The following is a 13,298-nucleotide window of genomic DNA, read 5'->3' on the forward strand; positions in this document are numbered from 1 at the left end:
AGCAAGTTGTGCATTTTACTGGAACAAGAAAAAGTAAAAGATGAAATAACACCTTTTCAAATTTGCAAAATGATTTGAAAGGCCTCTTCCATTGGAGGAGCCAGTTTGTCTCTGAAATGATTACCAAGTAATGAAGAGAGGGAGTAGACAGCAAAGGAAGAGTCTGTATTGAGAAGATGGCCGTGTTGAAAACAGACTAGAAGGCCAAATGATGGCGAAGATGCAATGTATGAGTAGAGAAGGATGAACTGGAACATAGCATGGGTAGTTAAATCAGGAACTGTTAAGAACCAGAAGAGGGGTGAATTGACCATTTGTATTCAGAACTAGCTTGCCCATAGAAGACAGAAAGTAGTGGTCGAAGTGAGTTGTTCTATGATTAGTCTATGATTAGTTGTGTTCCACTGGAATCTGTACTGAAGCCTCTTCTGTTTGTGCGATATATACGTTACAGGGATGAAAATGTGGGTGGGTTGTTTAGTAAGTTTGTAGAAGATATGAAGGTTGGTAGTGTTGTGGATAGTGTAGACAACTGGCAAAGAATATGGTGGGACATAGATCAGTTTCAGATGTGTGCGGAGAAATGGCAGATGGAGTTTAACCCGGATAACTGTCAGGCATTGCATCAGAGACAGGTCACTGTTGAGGGTAAGAATCTTAACGTCATTAAAGAGCAGACGGATGTTGGGATCCAAATTCACAGCTCCCTGAAAGTAGCTACACAGGTTAATAGGATAGTTAAGAAGGTATATGGCATGTTTGCTTTTATAAGTCAAGGCATTGAGTTCAAAAGTCAGGAAGTTACATAGCAGTAAAATTCTAGTAGGGCTGCATCTGGAATATTGCATATGGTTTTTGTACGAATGATGTGGAAACAGTCAACGTTGCGGGCTCATAGTCACCATGTTGACTGTTTGTTTCCATGGATGCTGCCTGACCTGCTGAGTTCCTCCAGTGTGTTGTACATGTTGCTTTGACCCCAGCATCTGCAGTGTACTTTGTGTTTACGATTCTGGTAACCCCCTTCTCTACCCTCTCTGAAGCCTCAACACCCATGTTATAATGGGGTGACCAGAACTGTACTCCAGATGCAGCCTAACTAGAATACTCACCTCATTATAGAGGTGCATAGTAGAGAGCATCCTAAGAAGCTGCATTACTTGGTATGGAAACTGCAGTGTGGCAGACATGAAAGCTCTACAACAGGTGGTCGAAACTGCTCAGCGCATCACTGGCACCAGTCTACCCAGCTATCAGGGACATTTATACTGAAAGGTCCCGGAAAAGGGCCAGTAACATCATGTAGGATCTTGCACACCCTGCTTGTGGACTGTTTGTCTACTCCTGTTTAGGGAGGTAACTACGTAGCACCCACGCCAGGACAACCAGACTCCAAAACAGTTACTTTCCCTAAGCAATAAGGCTGATCAACACCTCCACCCACTATCTCCACCACTACTTTATTATTCCCTGTCAGTCATTATGCACAGCCTAACATCGCTTTGTGCATATACAGTCAATGTGTATAAATGTTCTTGTGTATTTAAATTAATTGTGTTTTTTAAATTATTCATTCTTTATCTTTTGTATTTGTTTTGTGCTGTATCAGATCCTGAATAACAATTATTTTGCTCTCCTTTCACTTCTGTACAAGAAATGACATTAAAGAATCTTGAATAGGCACTTTTAAGAGATGCATAAAAAGGCACATGAATGTGAGGAAACTAGAAGGATATGGACATTGTAAAGGTTGAAGAGATTAGTTGGCCATTTGATTACAAATTTAGTTGGTTCAGTCAAAGGGCCTGTTCCCGTGCTGTACTGTTTAATATGGTAAAACATTTCAAACATTTAACATTGTTGGTCTGAGGAATAGATTAAACTCTTCTATATATACCAGTCAGAGAAAATTTCCAATCATTCATGTCTGGAAACTTTAAACAGCTGTAAATCAGCTTTGTTGAGGGATGAAAATAAGGGAGGCACAGGGAAATTTGTGAACCACATAAGGCAAGACATGAATGTTTAGGAGTTGAAAATTGAAGCCACTATAAAATAATGCTTGTGCATGAATAACAATCTACCCAGCAGTATGTCATACAGAGCTTTGTCACTGGGTGATGGAAAGATGTGGTCAGTTTCTGACTGATAATAGGTTCAGCAGAAATCATGATGCCTCCTAGTCAGTCAGGCAATTATGAAGAAAGTAAGAGTAATCATTTGCATTGCTAGGAGTGAGGACAAAGTGTGCTTCCATCTGCTGACTAAATTTATAGTTTCAACGATGCAAATATTTATAGGTAGTGAATGACAAACAGTAAATGTATATGTGTAAAATTTGCTTATTGACCAGAATAAACCTAATTTTAAACATGTAGCAGTAACACTAATTCAATGATAAATGTTGTTTATATACATCAATGAAGTAAAATATTTTTAAGAAGGACTTTTCCAGTTGGAGGTATGATACTAAACTCTTGTGTTGGCCACATTGGATTCTTCATTCAAAGAAAAATCAGTGAGCCATTTTGTTGCATGTATTTGGCTGATAATATCATAATTAAAAGCTGGCGTGGGATTGCCATATGCTTCAGGAATTTTATCATAATTTGGATTGAAATATCTTATTCCTTTTGCACAGGTGAAGAAACAGATTTTGGATGAGGAGATTTATTGCTCCCCTGAGGCTTCTGTGCTGCTGGCATCTTATGCTGTTCAAGCAAAGGTTTGGCATCATAATCTATTAAAAATGTTCTAAGTCCAAGATGAAAATATGTACGGTGGATTCTGGTTAGTTAGCCATCAGCTAATTGGAGCACCCGCATATCTAGGACAACTCTTAACTAAGTACTAATTGAGGAAATGGCCAGGGTTCCCTTCCTTTATTTGGAACACTAAGTTGGAACAGGAGACTGAAATACAAATACATGGTTGAAAAAAATGTGTACCATATGTAATATATTAAGACTAATGTAGAGACTATTGAACGGAAAATATGAACTTTCTGCTACCTGATAAATTTTCTGTTCTCTAGTTACACACGTGGTCTTTTCTATCACTTGGTCTCTTCACTGAGACTTGATTACACTTCTTTTGTTCGCTTCTGCTGTAAAGAACAGATTGCAGAGGTGTCCGGCTTTTCTCCAAGTTGCAAACTGACAGGTTTTTATTGTCATGTTCATTGCCGATGCCCAAATCCAAGTCTCTACAGAACTGTGCACTCAACAGATCACAGCTAGTTTCTAAATAACTTCAGTCACATGCACTTGTGTGGCTGTTAGACACTACACTGTGCTTGGAGCCCAATTTTTAAATAGCATCATTTGTGTCTGTTTGTGTTGTTATCCATTTGGATTGATGGCTGTTGTCTCAAAAAGCTGTGATTTTTAATAATTTTGGTTATTTTCACTTAAAATTCAGATCCTTGACAAAATTTGACACTAGCTGGGGGGCAAGCCCCTACTGGACCAAATTTAAAAAAAAAACTTGAGTTAATGACTAAACATGAATCCAGGAAATTTATTGTTGGATTACAACACTACTTCATGCAGAAAGGCAATGAAGGCAGTCCGTTATCTACATTAGGTGTCTGCTGATTTTGTTCATTTACAGTCAGTCAAAAGAACTTGGCAGCATACAATGGATGAATTCCTCTGATAACTATTAGGTGGTAAGATGGTTTTATAGTACTGTAGTTGCATTGTTAGTGTTCTAATTTGTTCTGTAATTCATTTAAGAGCATAATTTGTTACTCAGTTAAACAGTAGTTTGACTGTAACTTTTTAAGTATTTCCATGAAACTTTGGCTAATTGGAGTAGCGTATAGTTGGACCAGAATGTACTGGTCCCAATTAATCAGAATCCACTGTATTTCACATCAGCCTTCCTACTGCTTTTGTGTTTCTTCAAAGATTTATGTACCTGTGACAAAACCCTAGATGGAGTAACTTATGTAGCATTTTCTTGATAAAAGTTGGAGAGCAATGCCTTGAGCATCAGTAAGTACTTTAATGTAAAGATTGGTTGTTAACTGAGCTTTGTTAACCTAAAGCTCCTTAAAGAAGCATAGAATGCTGGGAATTTTTGGACAAGAGCTGCCATTCTCTGCTCTGCACTCTGAATTCCGTACCTCAGTCTTTCCCTTTGCTCCACACTTTTCCTTCATGACCTTCCTGTACCAGTTGCTTTCCTGAATTCTGTATTAAGTTAGATTTTTGTAGAAACAGGTTTCCTAAATCCCCCCTCCCGGAGTAACAAAATGGGTTTTTGCCTGAAGTAAACTATGTATACCTGTCTGGACACGCCCCTCTGCTGACTGCTCCTGTGGCTCCTCCCACAGACCCCTGTATAAAGGCAATTGGAGGCACTGTTCCTCTCTCAGTCTCCAGGATGTCGTGGTCTCTTTTGCTGCTAATAAAAGCCTATCGTTCACCTCCCGTCTCCGAGAGTTATTGATGGTGCATCAATTTTATTAGCAGCAATTTTAAAACATGGAGAGCATTTTATGATCAGACAGATTGGATCATGACCCACAATCCCAGGAAGCCAGTGACGCTTTCAAACTCTAGCTAACATGCTTCGAATCGTACCTGGAGGAGATTCATGTGACCGACCCTGCCACAAGGTGCAGGGTTCTCCTCTCCAGAGTCAGTGCAAGGGTCTACTCCATGATCAGAGACCAAACGGACTACCAGGGTGTGATGGATGCCCTCAAAAAACAATACTGGCGGCCGGTGAACACCGTCTACGCAAGACATCGCTTAGCGACACGGCGGCAGCAGGCCAGAGAGTGGAACGCTGAGTTTGTCCGGGCCCTTCAGACACTCGTGCGGGCCTGTGACTGCAGGGGACTGATGGTGGAACAACGTGTGGAGCTGCTAGTAAGAGACGCCTTTGTTACGGGGATCAGATCAGTGTACGTGCGCCAGCGGCTGCTGGAACATGCCGATCTTACCTTACATTCGGCGATCGAGCTGGCCGACACACTGGAGGCCGCTCTGCACAATGCTGACGCTGTCCAGGCGCGCGATCTCCCGCCGGCCCCATGGATGTTGCAGACCCCGCAACCCGCTGGTGAATCGACCTCGGCTGCTGCGAGTCGCGAGTCCGTGAAGTCCCCGCACCCGCCAGCGAATCAACCTCGGCTGCTGCCAGTCGCGAGTCCATACAGTGTTACTTCTGCGGACTTGAAAAGCACCCCTGAAAATGCTGTCCGGCCCGAGAAACTACCTGCTCCAGCTGCGGAAAGAAAGGCCACTTCGCCAAGGCCTGTAAGTCCGAACCACGAGCAGGGTCGAGCACCGCCACGTGCAAGGCACGGGGGCGGCCATCATTGTCGGCGCCACCTCGCCCCGCCTCCGACCCACGGGTGCTTACTGGGCACCAAGACAGCAATTCAACTCTGGCCTCTGTGACCCTTGACCAAAGCGCTCCAGACCAGCTCGCAAGGTCAATGATGGACATCCTGGTGGAGGTGCACAGGACTAGCTGCCTGTTTGACACAGGCAGCTCTGAGAGTTTTATTCACCCGGACACAGTGCAACGCTGCGGACTTGTGACACAGCCGGTAAACCAGAAGGTCACCATGGCTTCTGGATCGCATTCCACAGACATCCGGGGGGGGAGTTGTGTAGCGACATTGGTGGTGCAGGGCACAGAATATCGGGACTTTGCGTTACTGGTCATGCCTCAACTGTGTGCCCCTGTGCTATTGGGGCTCGACTTCCAGAGCCACCTGAAAAGTGTGACAATGGAGTATGACGGGCCCCTCCCACCAATCACTGTCAGAAATCCTCAGTTTTGTGGGACTTCATCATATACCCCACTACTGACTACACACACACACCGACCCACACATCCCACCCAGCACCATGCCAACAGCCGCGCTACTGACACCACTTGCAGCCTCTCCACCCTCAAGATCCCTCTCCCACCACTGTTTGCCAGCTTGACCCCGGACTGTAAACCTGTGGCAACTAAAAGCAGGAGGTACAGCGCGGGGGACAGGGCCTTCATTAAGTCGGAGGTGCAGCGGCTGCTCAGAGAGGGGATCATTGAGCCAAGCACAAGTCCTTGGTGGGCCCAGGTGGTTGTTGTTCGGACCGGACAGAAAAATAGGATGGTTGTGGACTATAGCCAGACCATCAATAGGTTCATGCAGCTTGACATGTACCCCCTACCCCGCATCGCGGATATGGTCAATCAGGTAGCTCAGTACAAGGTGTACTCGAAATCCTGAAATCCGCTTACCATCAGCTCCCCATCTGCCCAGAGGACCGCCCCTGCACTGCCTTCAAGGCGGGTGGCAGGCTCTATCACTTCCTGCGCGTCCCCTTCGGTGTCACGAATGGTGTCTCTGTCTTCCAGAGGGAAATGGACCGGATGGTGGACCAGTCCCAACTGAAGGCCACGTTCCCATATCTGGATAACATCACCATCTGCGGTCACGACTGCCAGGATCACGACACCAACCTCCAATGATTTTTCCAAGCGGCCAAGGCTCTTAACCTTACCTATAACAGGGACAAGTGTGTGTTTGGAACCACCCGGCTTGCTATCCTTGGGTATGTCATGGAGAACGGGGTCATTGGCCCTGACCCTGACCATATGCGCCCCCTGTTAGAACTCCCTCTACTCACCACCCTCAGAGCCTTCAAACGGTGCCTGGGCTTCTTTTCCTATTACGCCCAATGGGTCCCTCACTACGCAGACAAGGCCCGCCCCCCGGTCAAGTCCACTGCATTTCCACTCTCAGCTGAGGCCCGCGCGGCCTTCAGCCGTATTAAAGGGACATTGCCAAAGCAACGATGCAAGCAGTGGATGAGGCCATTACCTTCCAAGTAGAGAGTGACGCCTCTGACTTCGTGCTCCTGTTACCCTCAATCAGGCAGGAAGGCCGGTAGCATTCTTCTCTCGTACCCTTCAAGTTCCTGAAGTTTGGCACTTTGCGGTGGAGAAAGAAGCACAGGCCACAGTGGAAGGTATTAGGCACTGGAGGCACGATCTCGCAGGCAAAAGGTTCACCTTGCTGACTGATCAGAGCTCAGTTGTGTTCATGTTTAGCAACCAACAGCAGGGCAAAATCAAAAGTGTTAAAATTTTGTGGTGGAGAATAGAACTCTCCACCTACACCTATGATATCCTGTACTGGCCTGGCAGACTCAATGAGCCCCCTGATGCCCTATCCCGTGGAGCATGTGCCAGCGCACAGCTCGACCGGCTATACGCCTTTCATGCAGATCTTTGCCACCCGGGGGTCACCCGGCTTTACCATTTCGTGAAAGCCTGGAACCTGCCTTAATCCCTTGAGGAAATCAGGACGATAACCAGGGACTGTCAAGTCTGCTGAGTGCAAACCGCACTTCTACCATCCTGAAAAGGCGCAACTGATCAAGGCCACCCGCCCCTTTGAGTGACTGAGTGTCGACTTTAAGAGCCCCCTTCCCTCCACCGACCGCAATGTCTACTTTCTCAACATAATCGACGAGTACTCGCAGTTCCCCTTTGCCAACCCCTGCCCCGATACCACTGCCACGTCCGTCATAAAAACCCTACGCCAGCTCTTCACTCTGTTTGGATATCCCTGCTATATCCACAGTGATAGAGGGTCCTCCTTTATGAGTGACGAGCTGCACCAGTACCTGCTGGTTAGGGGCATTGCTACTAGTAGGACCACGAGCTATAATCCCCGGGGGAATGGACAGGTGGACAGGGAGAATGCCTCTGTGTGGAAGGCCACACTCTTAGCCCTTAGGTCAAAGGGATTGCCGGTCTCTCGCTGGCAGGAGGTCCTCCCCGAGGCACTCCACTTCATCTGCTCCCTGTTATGCACGTCCACCAATGCCACCCCTCATGAGCGACTCTTTTCCCAGGAAGTCTGCCACTGGGACCACCCTACCGGCTTAGCTGACATCCCCTGTGCCAGTGCTGCTCCGGAAACATGCGAGGAGCAATAAGTACTCCCCGATGGTCGAGAGGGTTCACCTACTTCACACGAACCCCTAGTATGCCTACGTGGTTTTACCCGATGGGCGGGAGGTCATGGTCTCTGTCCGTGACCTGGCGCCCGCAGGAGCACCAGACCCCTACCTCGAGCACACCACGGTGACTATGAATCCTGTACCCACCGAGGTATATATCCACTAGACACCGCACACACCAAGCCCTACACAGACTCCTCACGACACTCCCATACCAGGCGTCTCGCACACGCATGAGGGATTACTGACGCTTAATGGGCTGGCACCTCAAGTCAGGCCAGAGCTAGCACAGCCACCGGCACTGGTGCAATTACCACCGGTGCTACGTAGATCGCAGCGACAGACTCGACCGCCTGATAGACTTGACCTGTAAATATACTTGTAAGAAACTTTGCCCCGTGGGACTCTCTTTTAAAACAAAGGAGTGGTGAATGTGGTAAACTATGTATACCTGTCTGGACACACCCCTCTGCTGACTGCTCCTGTGGCTCCTCCCACAGACCCCTGTATAAAGGTGATTGGAGGCACTGCTCCTCCCTCAGTCTCCAGGATGTCGTGGTCTCTTTTGCTGCTAATAAAAGCCTATCGTTCACCTCCCATCTCTGAGAGTTATTGATGGTGCAATGCCTTTGTTCTGCTTTTCTGTTATTCCTATTAAATACTTACCTACATTGTTGTCCATCTGCCACCTTTTTCCATATACACTTAACAAGCCTATCTAATTTACTTGTATCCTTAACATATTTTCTCACCTAACTTTGTATTGTCAGTAAAAGTGAATACATTGGAGATGAATTTTGATTCCAGCACGGCCTTGCTAACTCTAGCCATGTTAGTCCAGAAGCTAACCTAAGTCTTTGTGGCCAGGCAAATCCCAATGTGGTGCCTTTGTCACTGTTGTAGCTCATTTGCAAGATGCGGCAGACCATGAATGTTGATAAAATCAATGGTCACTGATGAATTGACAGCTTGTGTTTCCAGAACAGACATTTCAGTCTGCCAAAATATTCCTGATGATCAGGGATATTTGGAAACATTTGGGGTGGGGTGCAAGATGAAGAATTTATCTTTAAAAATAATTGAAAAATCATTTACTTGGTGCAATTATTTAAAAATACAAATTTCCATCAATTATTGGTAAACATTTCCAGAGGAAATTTAACAATTTTGTTGAACTGTATGAGTTGCTTGATACATCATCTGTGTTTAGTGTAAAAGCTGAGAGGCCAGGCAAAGAACATTTGACTCCTTGGTTCAGCAATTTATGAAGCACCTTGGACTTAATGCTGAAACCAGGAAATTTTGTCTTCTTTCCATTTGTAGTATGTACATATCTGCCAGCTAATGATCAGCAAATTACAGTTCAGTTTGTTATGTTCCTCTTTCCTTAGCTAGCACACTGGGAATTGATTCAGTATTTTCAGAATTTGAGGCCATGGGTTAGGGCTTCTGAGTTTGGTAAATTCTACGAGATAAGTCATTTAATAGGCTGAATAGAATCTACACCTGCATAAATTGGCCCATAAAGTACTTAATACTTTTTGATCATGATAATATTGCATAAAATTTACCTGAGTTTCCAACCCCCCCTCCCCCCTCACCCACCCTTCCATCCCACCCTCCCTGGCTATGTTTTAGTGAATGGTGTTACTTGAATATTCTGGGATTCCTACCCATGTAGGAGTCTTTTTCCCAAATTTGCTAATGCCCCTTTGCTTGCACCCATCACTCATAGCCTCTGTCTGCTCCAATTCTGCCTTGAAATCCTTTGGAACTAGTTAAGTGTTCCAAAATCACTAGAGAGTGCCTTATTAAAAATATTTTTAGCTTTATGTTATTATACAGGGTAAACTTTGTATTTTATTAGAATACTGTAAATTTAAAAGTTCTGATGTGCTAAAACATGTTGTTAACTAATTGATCTGTGGTACCTGTGCATATTTTCCTGTCAAGTTTTAATAGAGAATGATAATGATTATGATCCAGAGAAGAAAATTGCTGTATATAGCAGCACTAAACACATCATTACTTTGTTTGTGATTCTAAATTATGTTGTATTTGATTTCTTTTCAGTATGGAGACTACGATCCAAATTTTCATAAACCTGGTTTCTTGGCTCAGGATGAACTACTACCAAAGAGAGTAGGTCCAGCAACTTTCAGTGAAGCCCTTTACTTTTGTTAGATAATGCATAATATATTTTTAGAAATGATTTTTTACTTATTTATTATTGCGGTGGGGATTATCAGAATCAGGCTGCTATCAGAGTCAGATTGCTATTGCAGATGTGTATATTGTGAAGTTACTGTTTTGTGGCAAGAGTGCTGTAAATTGCTGTAAATTGGTAGTGTTCATGGCTTCATGGACTGTTCGGAAAACTGATGGCAACTGGGAAGAAGCTGTTCCTAAAATGTTGAATGTGAGTCTTCAGACTCCTGTTTTTCTTTCCTTGTAGTAAGGAGAAGAAAGAGGCCATGCATATCCTGGATGGTGAGGGGTCCTAGTGATGGATCTTGTAGCCTTGATGCAGAACCTCTTGAAGATGTTCTCCGTGATGAGTAGGGTTGAGCATGCGATGGTGCTGGCTGAGTCTACAACCCTCTGTAGTCTCTAGGTTTTAATGTCATATAAACATAAAATATTGAAGGAAGACATTGATAGGATGCAGAAGTGGGCTGAGAAGTGGCAGATGGAGTTCAACCCAGAGAAGTGTGAGGTGGTACACTTTGGAAGGTCAAACTCCGTGGCAGAGTATAAAGTAAATGGCAGGATACTTGGGAGTGTGGAGGTGCAGAGGGATCTGGGGGTACATGTCCACAGATCCCTGAAAGTTGCCTCACAGGTAGATAGGGTAGTTAAGAAAACTTATGGAGTGTTAGCTTTCATAAGCCGAGGGATAGAGTTTAAGAGTCCCAAGGTAATGGTGCAGCTCTATAAAACTCTGGTTAGGCCAGAGTACTGTGTCCAGTTCTGGTCGCCACACTATAGGAAGGAGGTGGAAGTATTGGAAAGGTACAGAGGAGATTTACCAGGATGCTACCTGGTTTAGAGTGTATGCATTATGATCAGAGATTAAAGGAGCTAGGGCTTTACTCTTTCGAGAGAAGGAGGTTGAAAGGAGACATGATAGAGGTATACAAGATGTTAAGAGGAATAGATAGAGTGGACAGCCAGTGCCTCTTCCCCAGGGCACCACTGCTCAATACAAGAGGACGTGACTTTAAGGTAAGGGGAGCAAAGTTCAAGGGGGATATTAGAGGAAGGTTTTTTACTCAGAGTGGTTGGTGTGTGAAATGCACTGCCCAAGTCAGTGGTGGAGGCAGATATACTAGTAAAATTTAAGAAACTACTAGACAGATATATGAAGGAATTTAAGGTGGAGGGTTATATGGGAGGCATGGTTTAAGGATCAGTGCAACATTGTGGGCCGAATGGCCTGTACTGTGCTGTATTTTCTTTGTTCTTTTGAATACAGAATTATTCAAATTGTAAATCACATTTTGATAAATTGACCCAAAATGTTCTAGAAATAAAAGCATTAATTATAGTGTGGAATGAGGTCATTTGGTTTTATACCTTCATGAACTCTTAGGTAGGATTATCTAATTAATCCTGCTGGCTTTTTTCCCTATTGCCCTGTAATATTTTGCCCTCTAGATAACTAATTTTGTTTAATGTTACTGTAAATTTACAATCTACCATTCTGTCAGGTACAGCCTTCCAGATTCTAAGAATTATCTTTTTAATAAATTTTTTATTATATCTCCTTGAGTTTTACAGTAGTTATTTTTGTAAATAGTTAATATTGCTGAAGGGCTGCTACAGAATCTTGATTTTTGAAAAAATCAAAAATGAATAAGAAACTGTTGGTAAAACAGTAATCGATATTAATTCGTAAATAAATGTTAATGTAACCACTGTGCGGTGATTGATGTTTTTTTAAGCAAGAAGCAGGTTTTCTTTGTTTCAATGGATTAGGCAGATATTTAAAAACTAGATTAATGTAGTCTGTTGTTTGTTTGAACAGCAATTTCTTATTTTCCATTTTGCGCAGTATGCCACCACTGAATATGTGTCACTTCTTTATTCTACTTTAACACAGGCAATATTGATCCCTTAGATATGTTATGGAAATATTTTTAATGCTATACATGAATTCTAGCCTTGAAAGTGACGTTTGATGAAAGTTTACTTTTTATATTGCCTTTTTTTTAGGTCCTTAAACAATATCAGATGACAGCAGACATGTGGGAAGAAAAGATAACAGCCTGGTATGCTGAACACAGGGGAATTGCGAGGTAAGCATCACTACATCTAGTAGGATTTTATGATTGTATATTTTTATTTAATTTGGTTATATATTCTCTGTTCTGGAAGTAAAAAGTCTCCGATTTTGAAGGAAAAGTGATTTGGGGAAGAAAAAATTCAGAACAAGAACAGTCAAATAACTTAAATCTGCACACTTAATTATTTTTACACTTGCTCTAATCAAACATGCAATCACATTTAAATTTGTCATTACCTACTTATGAAATCCATTAAATAATTAATAATCATTTTGTAGTGTTAGCCCGGTATCATGTATTTTGCAATAACTTAATCATTAAGCTTGTTTCTTAATAACAAATTTTTTAAATACAGACACATTGATTGTTACATAACCTCCATCTCAGTGGCTATAGAGCAGGCAGTGTAATTCCTTGGGTTTTTGGCATCAGCTCTAGCTTGGTGTTAATTTGTGACCTTCATGGAATTGAGGTTTTGTTAATGCAGTGAAATATCTCAAGGTTATGTTCTGCTTTTTTAATGTTGACTTAATTTCAGATAATTTTAGTCTGTCTGGCATAACTTACTTATTGACATTTGAAATTTAATGCTCCCCAAGATTACCTCAAGGCTAGTTGGCAGCATTATCAATCACTTCCTGCCCATTATTTGGAGTTGCTTGATTTGAGTTTTTAATTCTTCTTTGTTTCTCCTTTGGCCCAGTAAGATTTGGTTTAGTTATACTGATAAGTTAAGTGGTTAAAATAAGTGTAAAACAATCAATCCAATAAATACTATGATCCTATGCTTTATAATTGTAAAAATAATCTAACCATGATACTGCCAAGCAAATGTACTAACCTCTCTTTTCATTTGTGTACAACTTTTAAAATTATTATCCACTTTTGATAGAGATGAAGCTGAAATGGAATATTTAAAGATTGCACAAGACTTAGAAATGTACGGAGTAAATTATTTCCCTATCACGGTATGTATTTTGTAATACTGAAATTGTAAAGTGCATGAATTATAGCAGGATGCCAGTGTAGTTAT

The 13,298-nt window shown here is 42.9% G+C and overlaps 1 protein-coding gene across 2 annotated transcripts in view; it reads left to right on the top strand.

Annotated features, from left to right (window-relative positions):
- nf2b (NF2, moesin-ezrin-radixin like (MERLIN) tumor suppressor b) overlaps positions 1-13,298 on the top strand; it is a 61,204-nt gene that overhangs the window by 26,994 nt on the left and 20,912 nt on the right. For both annotated transcript variants that reach the window (XM_059973173.1, XM_059973174.1), the window contains exons 5-8: positions 2,642-2,725; positions 10,053-10,121; positions 12,195-12,277; positions 13,158-13,233. In XM_059973173.1, the coding sequence (XP_059829156.1) occupies positions 2,642-2,725; positions 10,053-10,121; positions 12,195-12,277; positions 13,158-13,233 (312 nt within the window). The remainder of the gene's footprint in view (positions 1-2,641; positions 2,726-10,052; positions 10,122-12,194; positions 12,278-13,157; positions 13,234-13,298) is intronic.

The sequence above is a fragment of the Hypanus sabinus genome, chromosome 6 (assembly GCF_030144855.1).
Source record: "Hypanus sabinus isolate sHypSab1 chromosome 6, sHypSab1.hap1, whole genome shotgun sequence".
Classification (NCBI taxonomy): domain Eukaryota; kingdom Metazoa; phylum Chordata; class Chondrichthyes; order Myliobatiformes; family Dasyatidae; genus Hypanus; species Hypanus sabinus.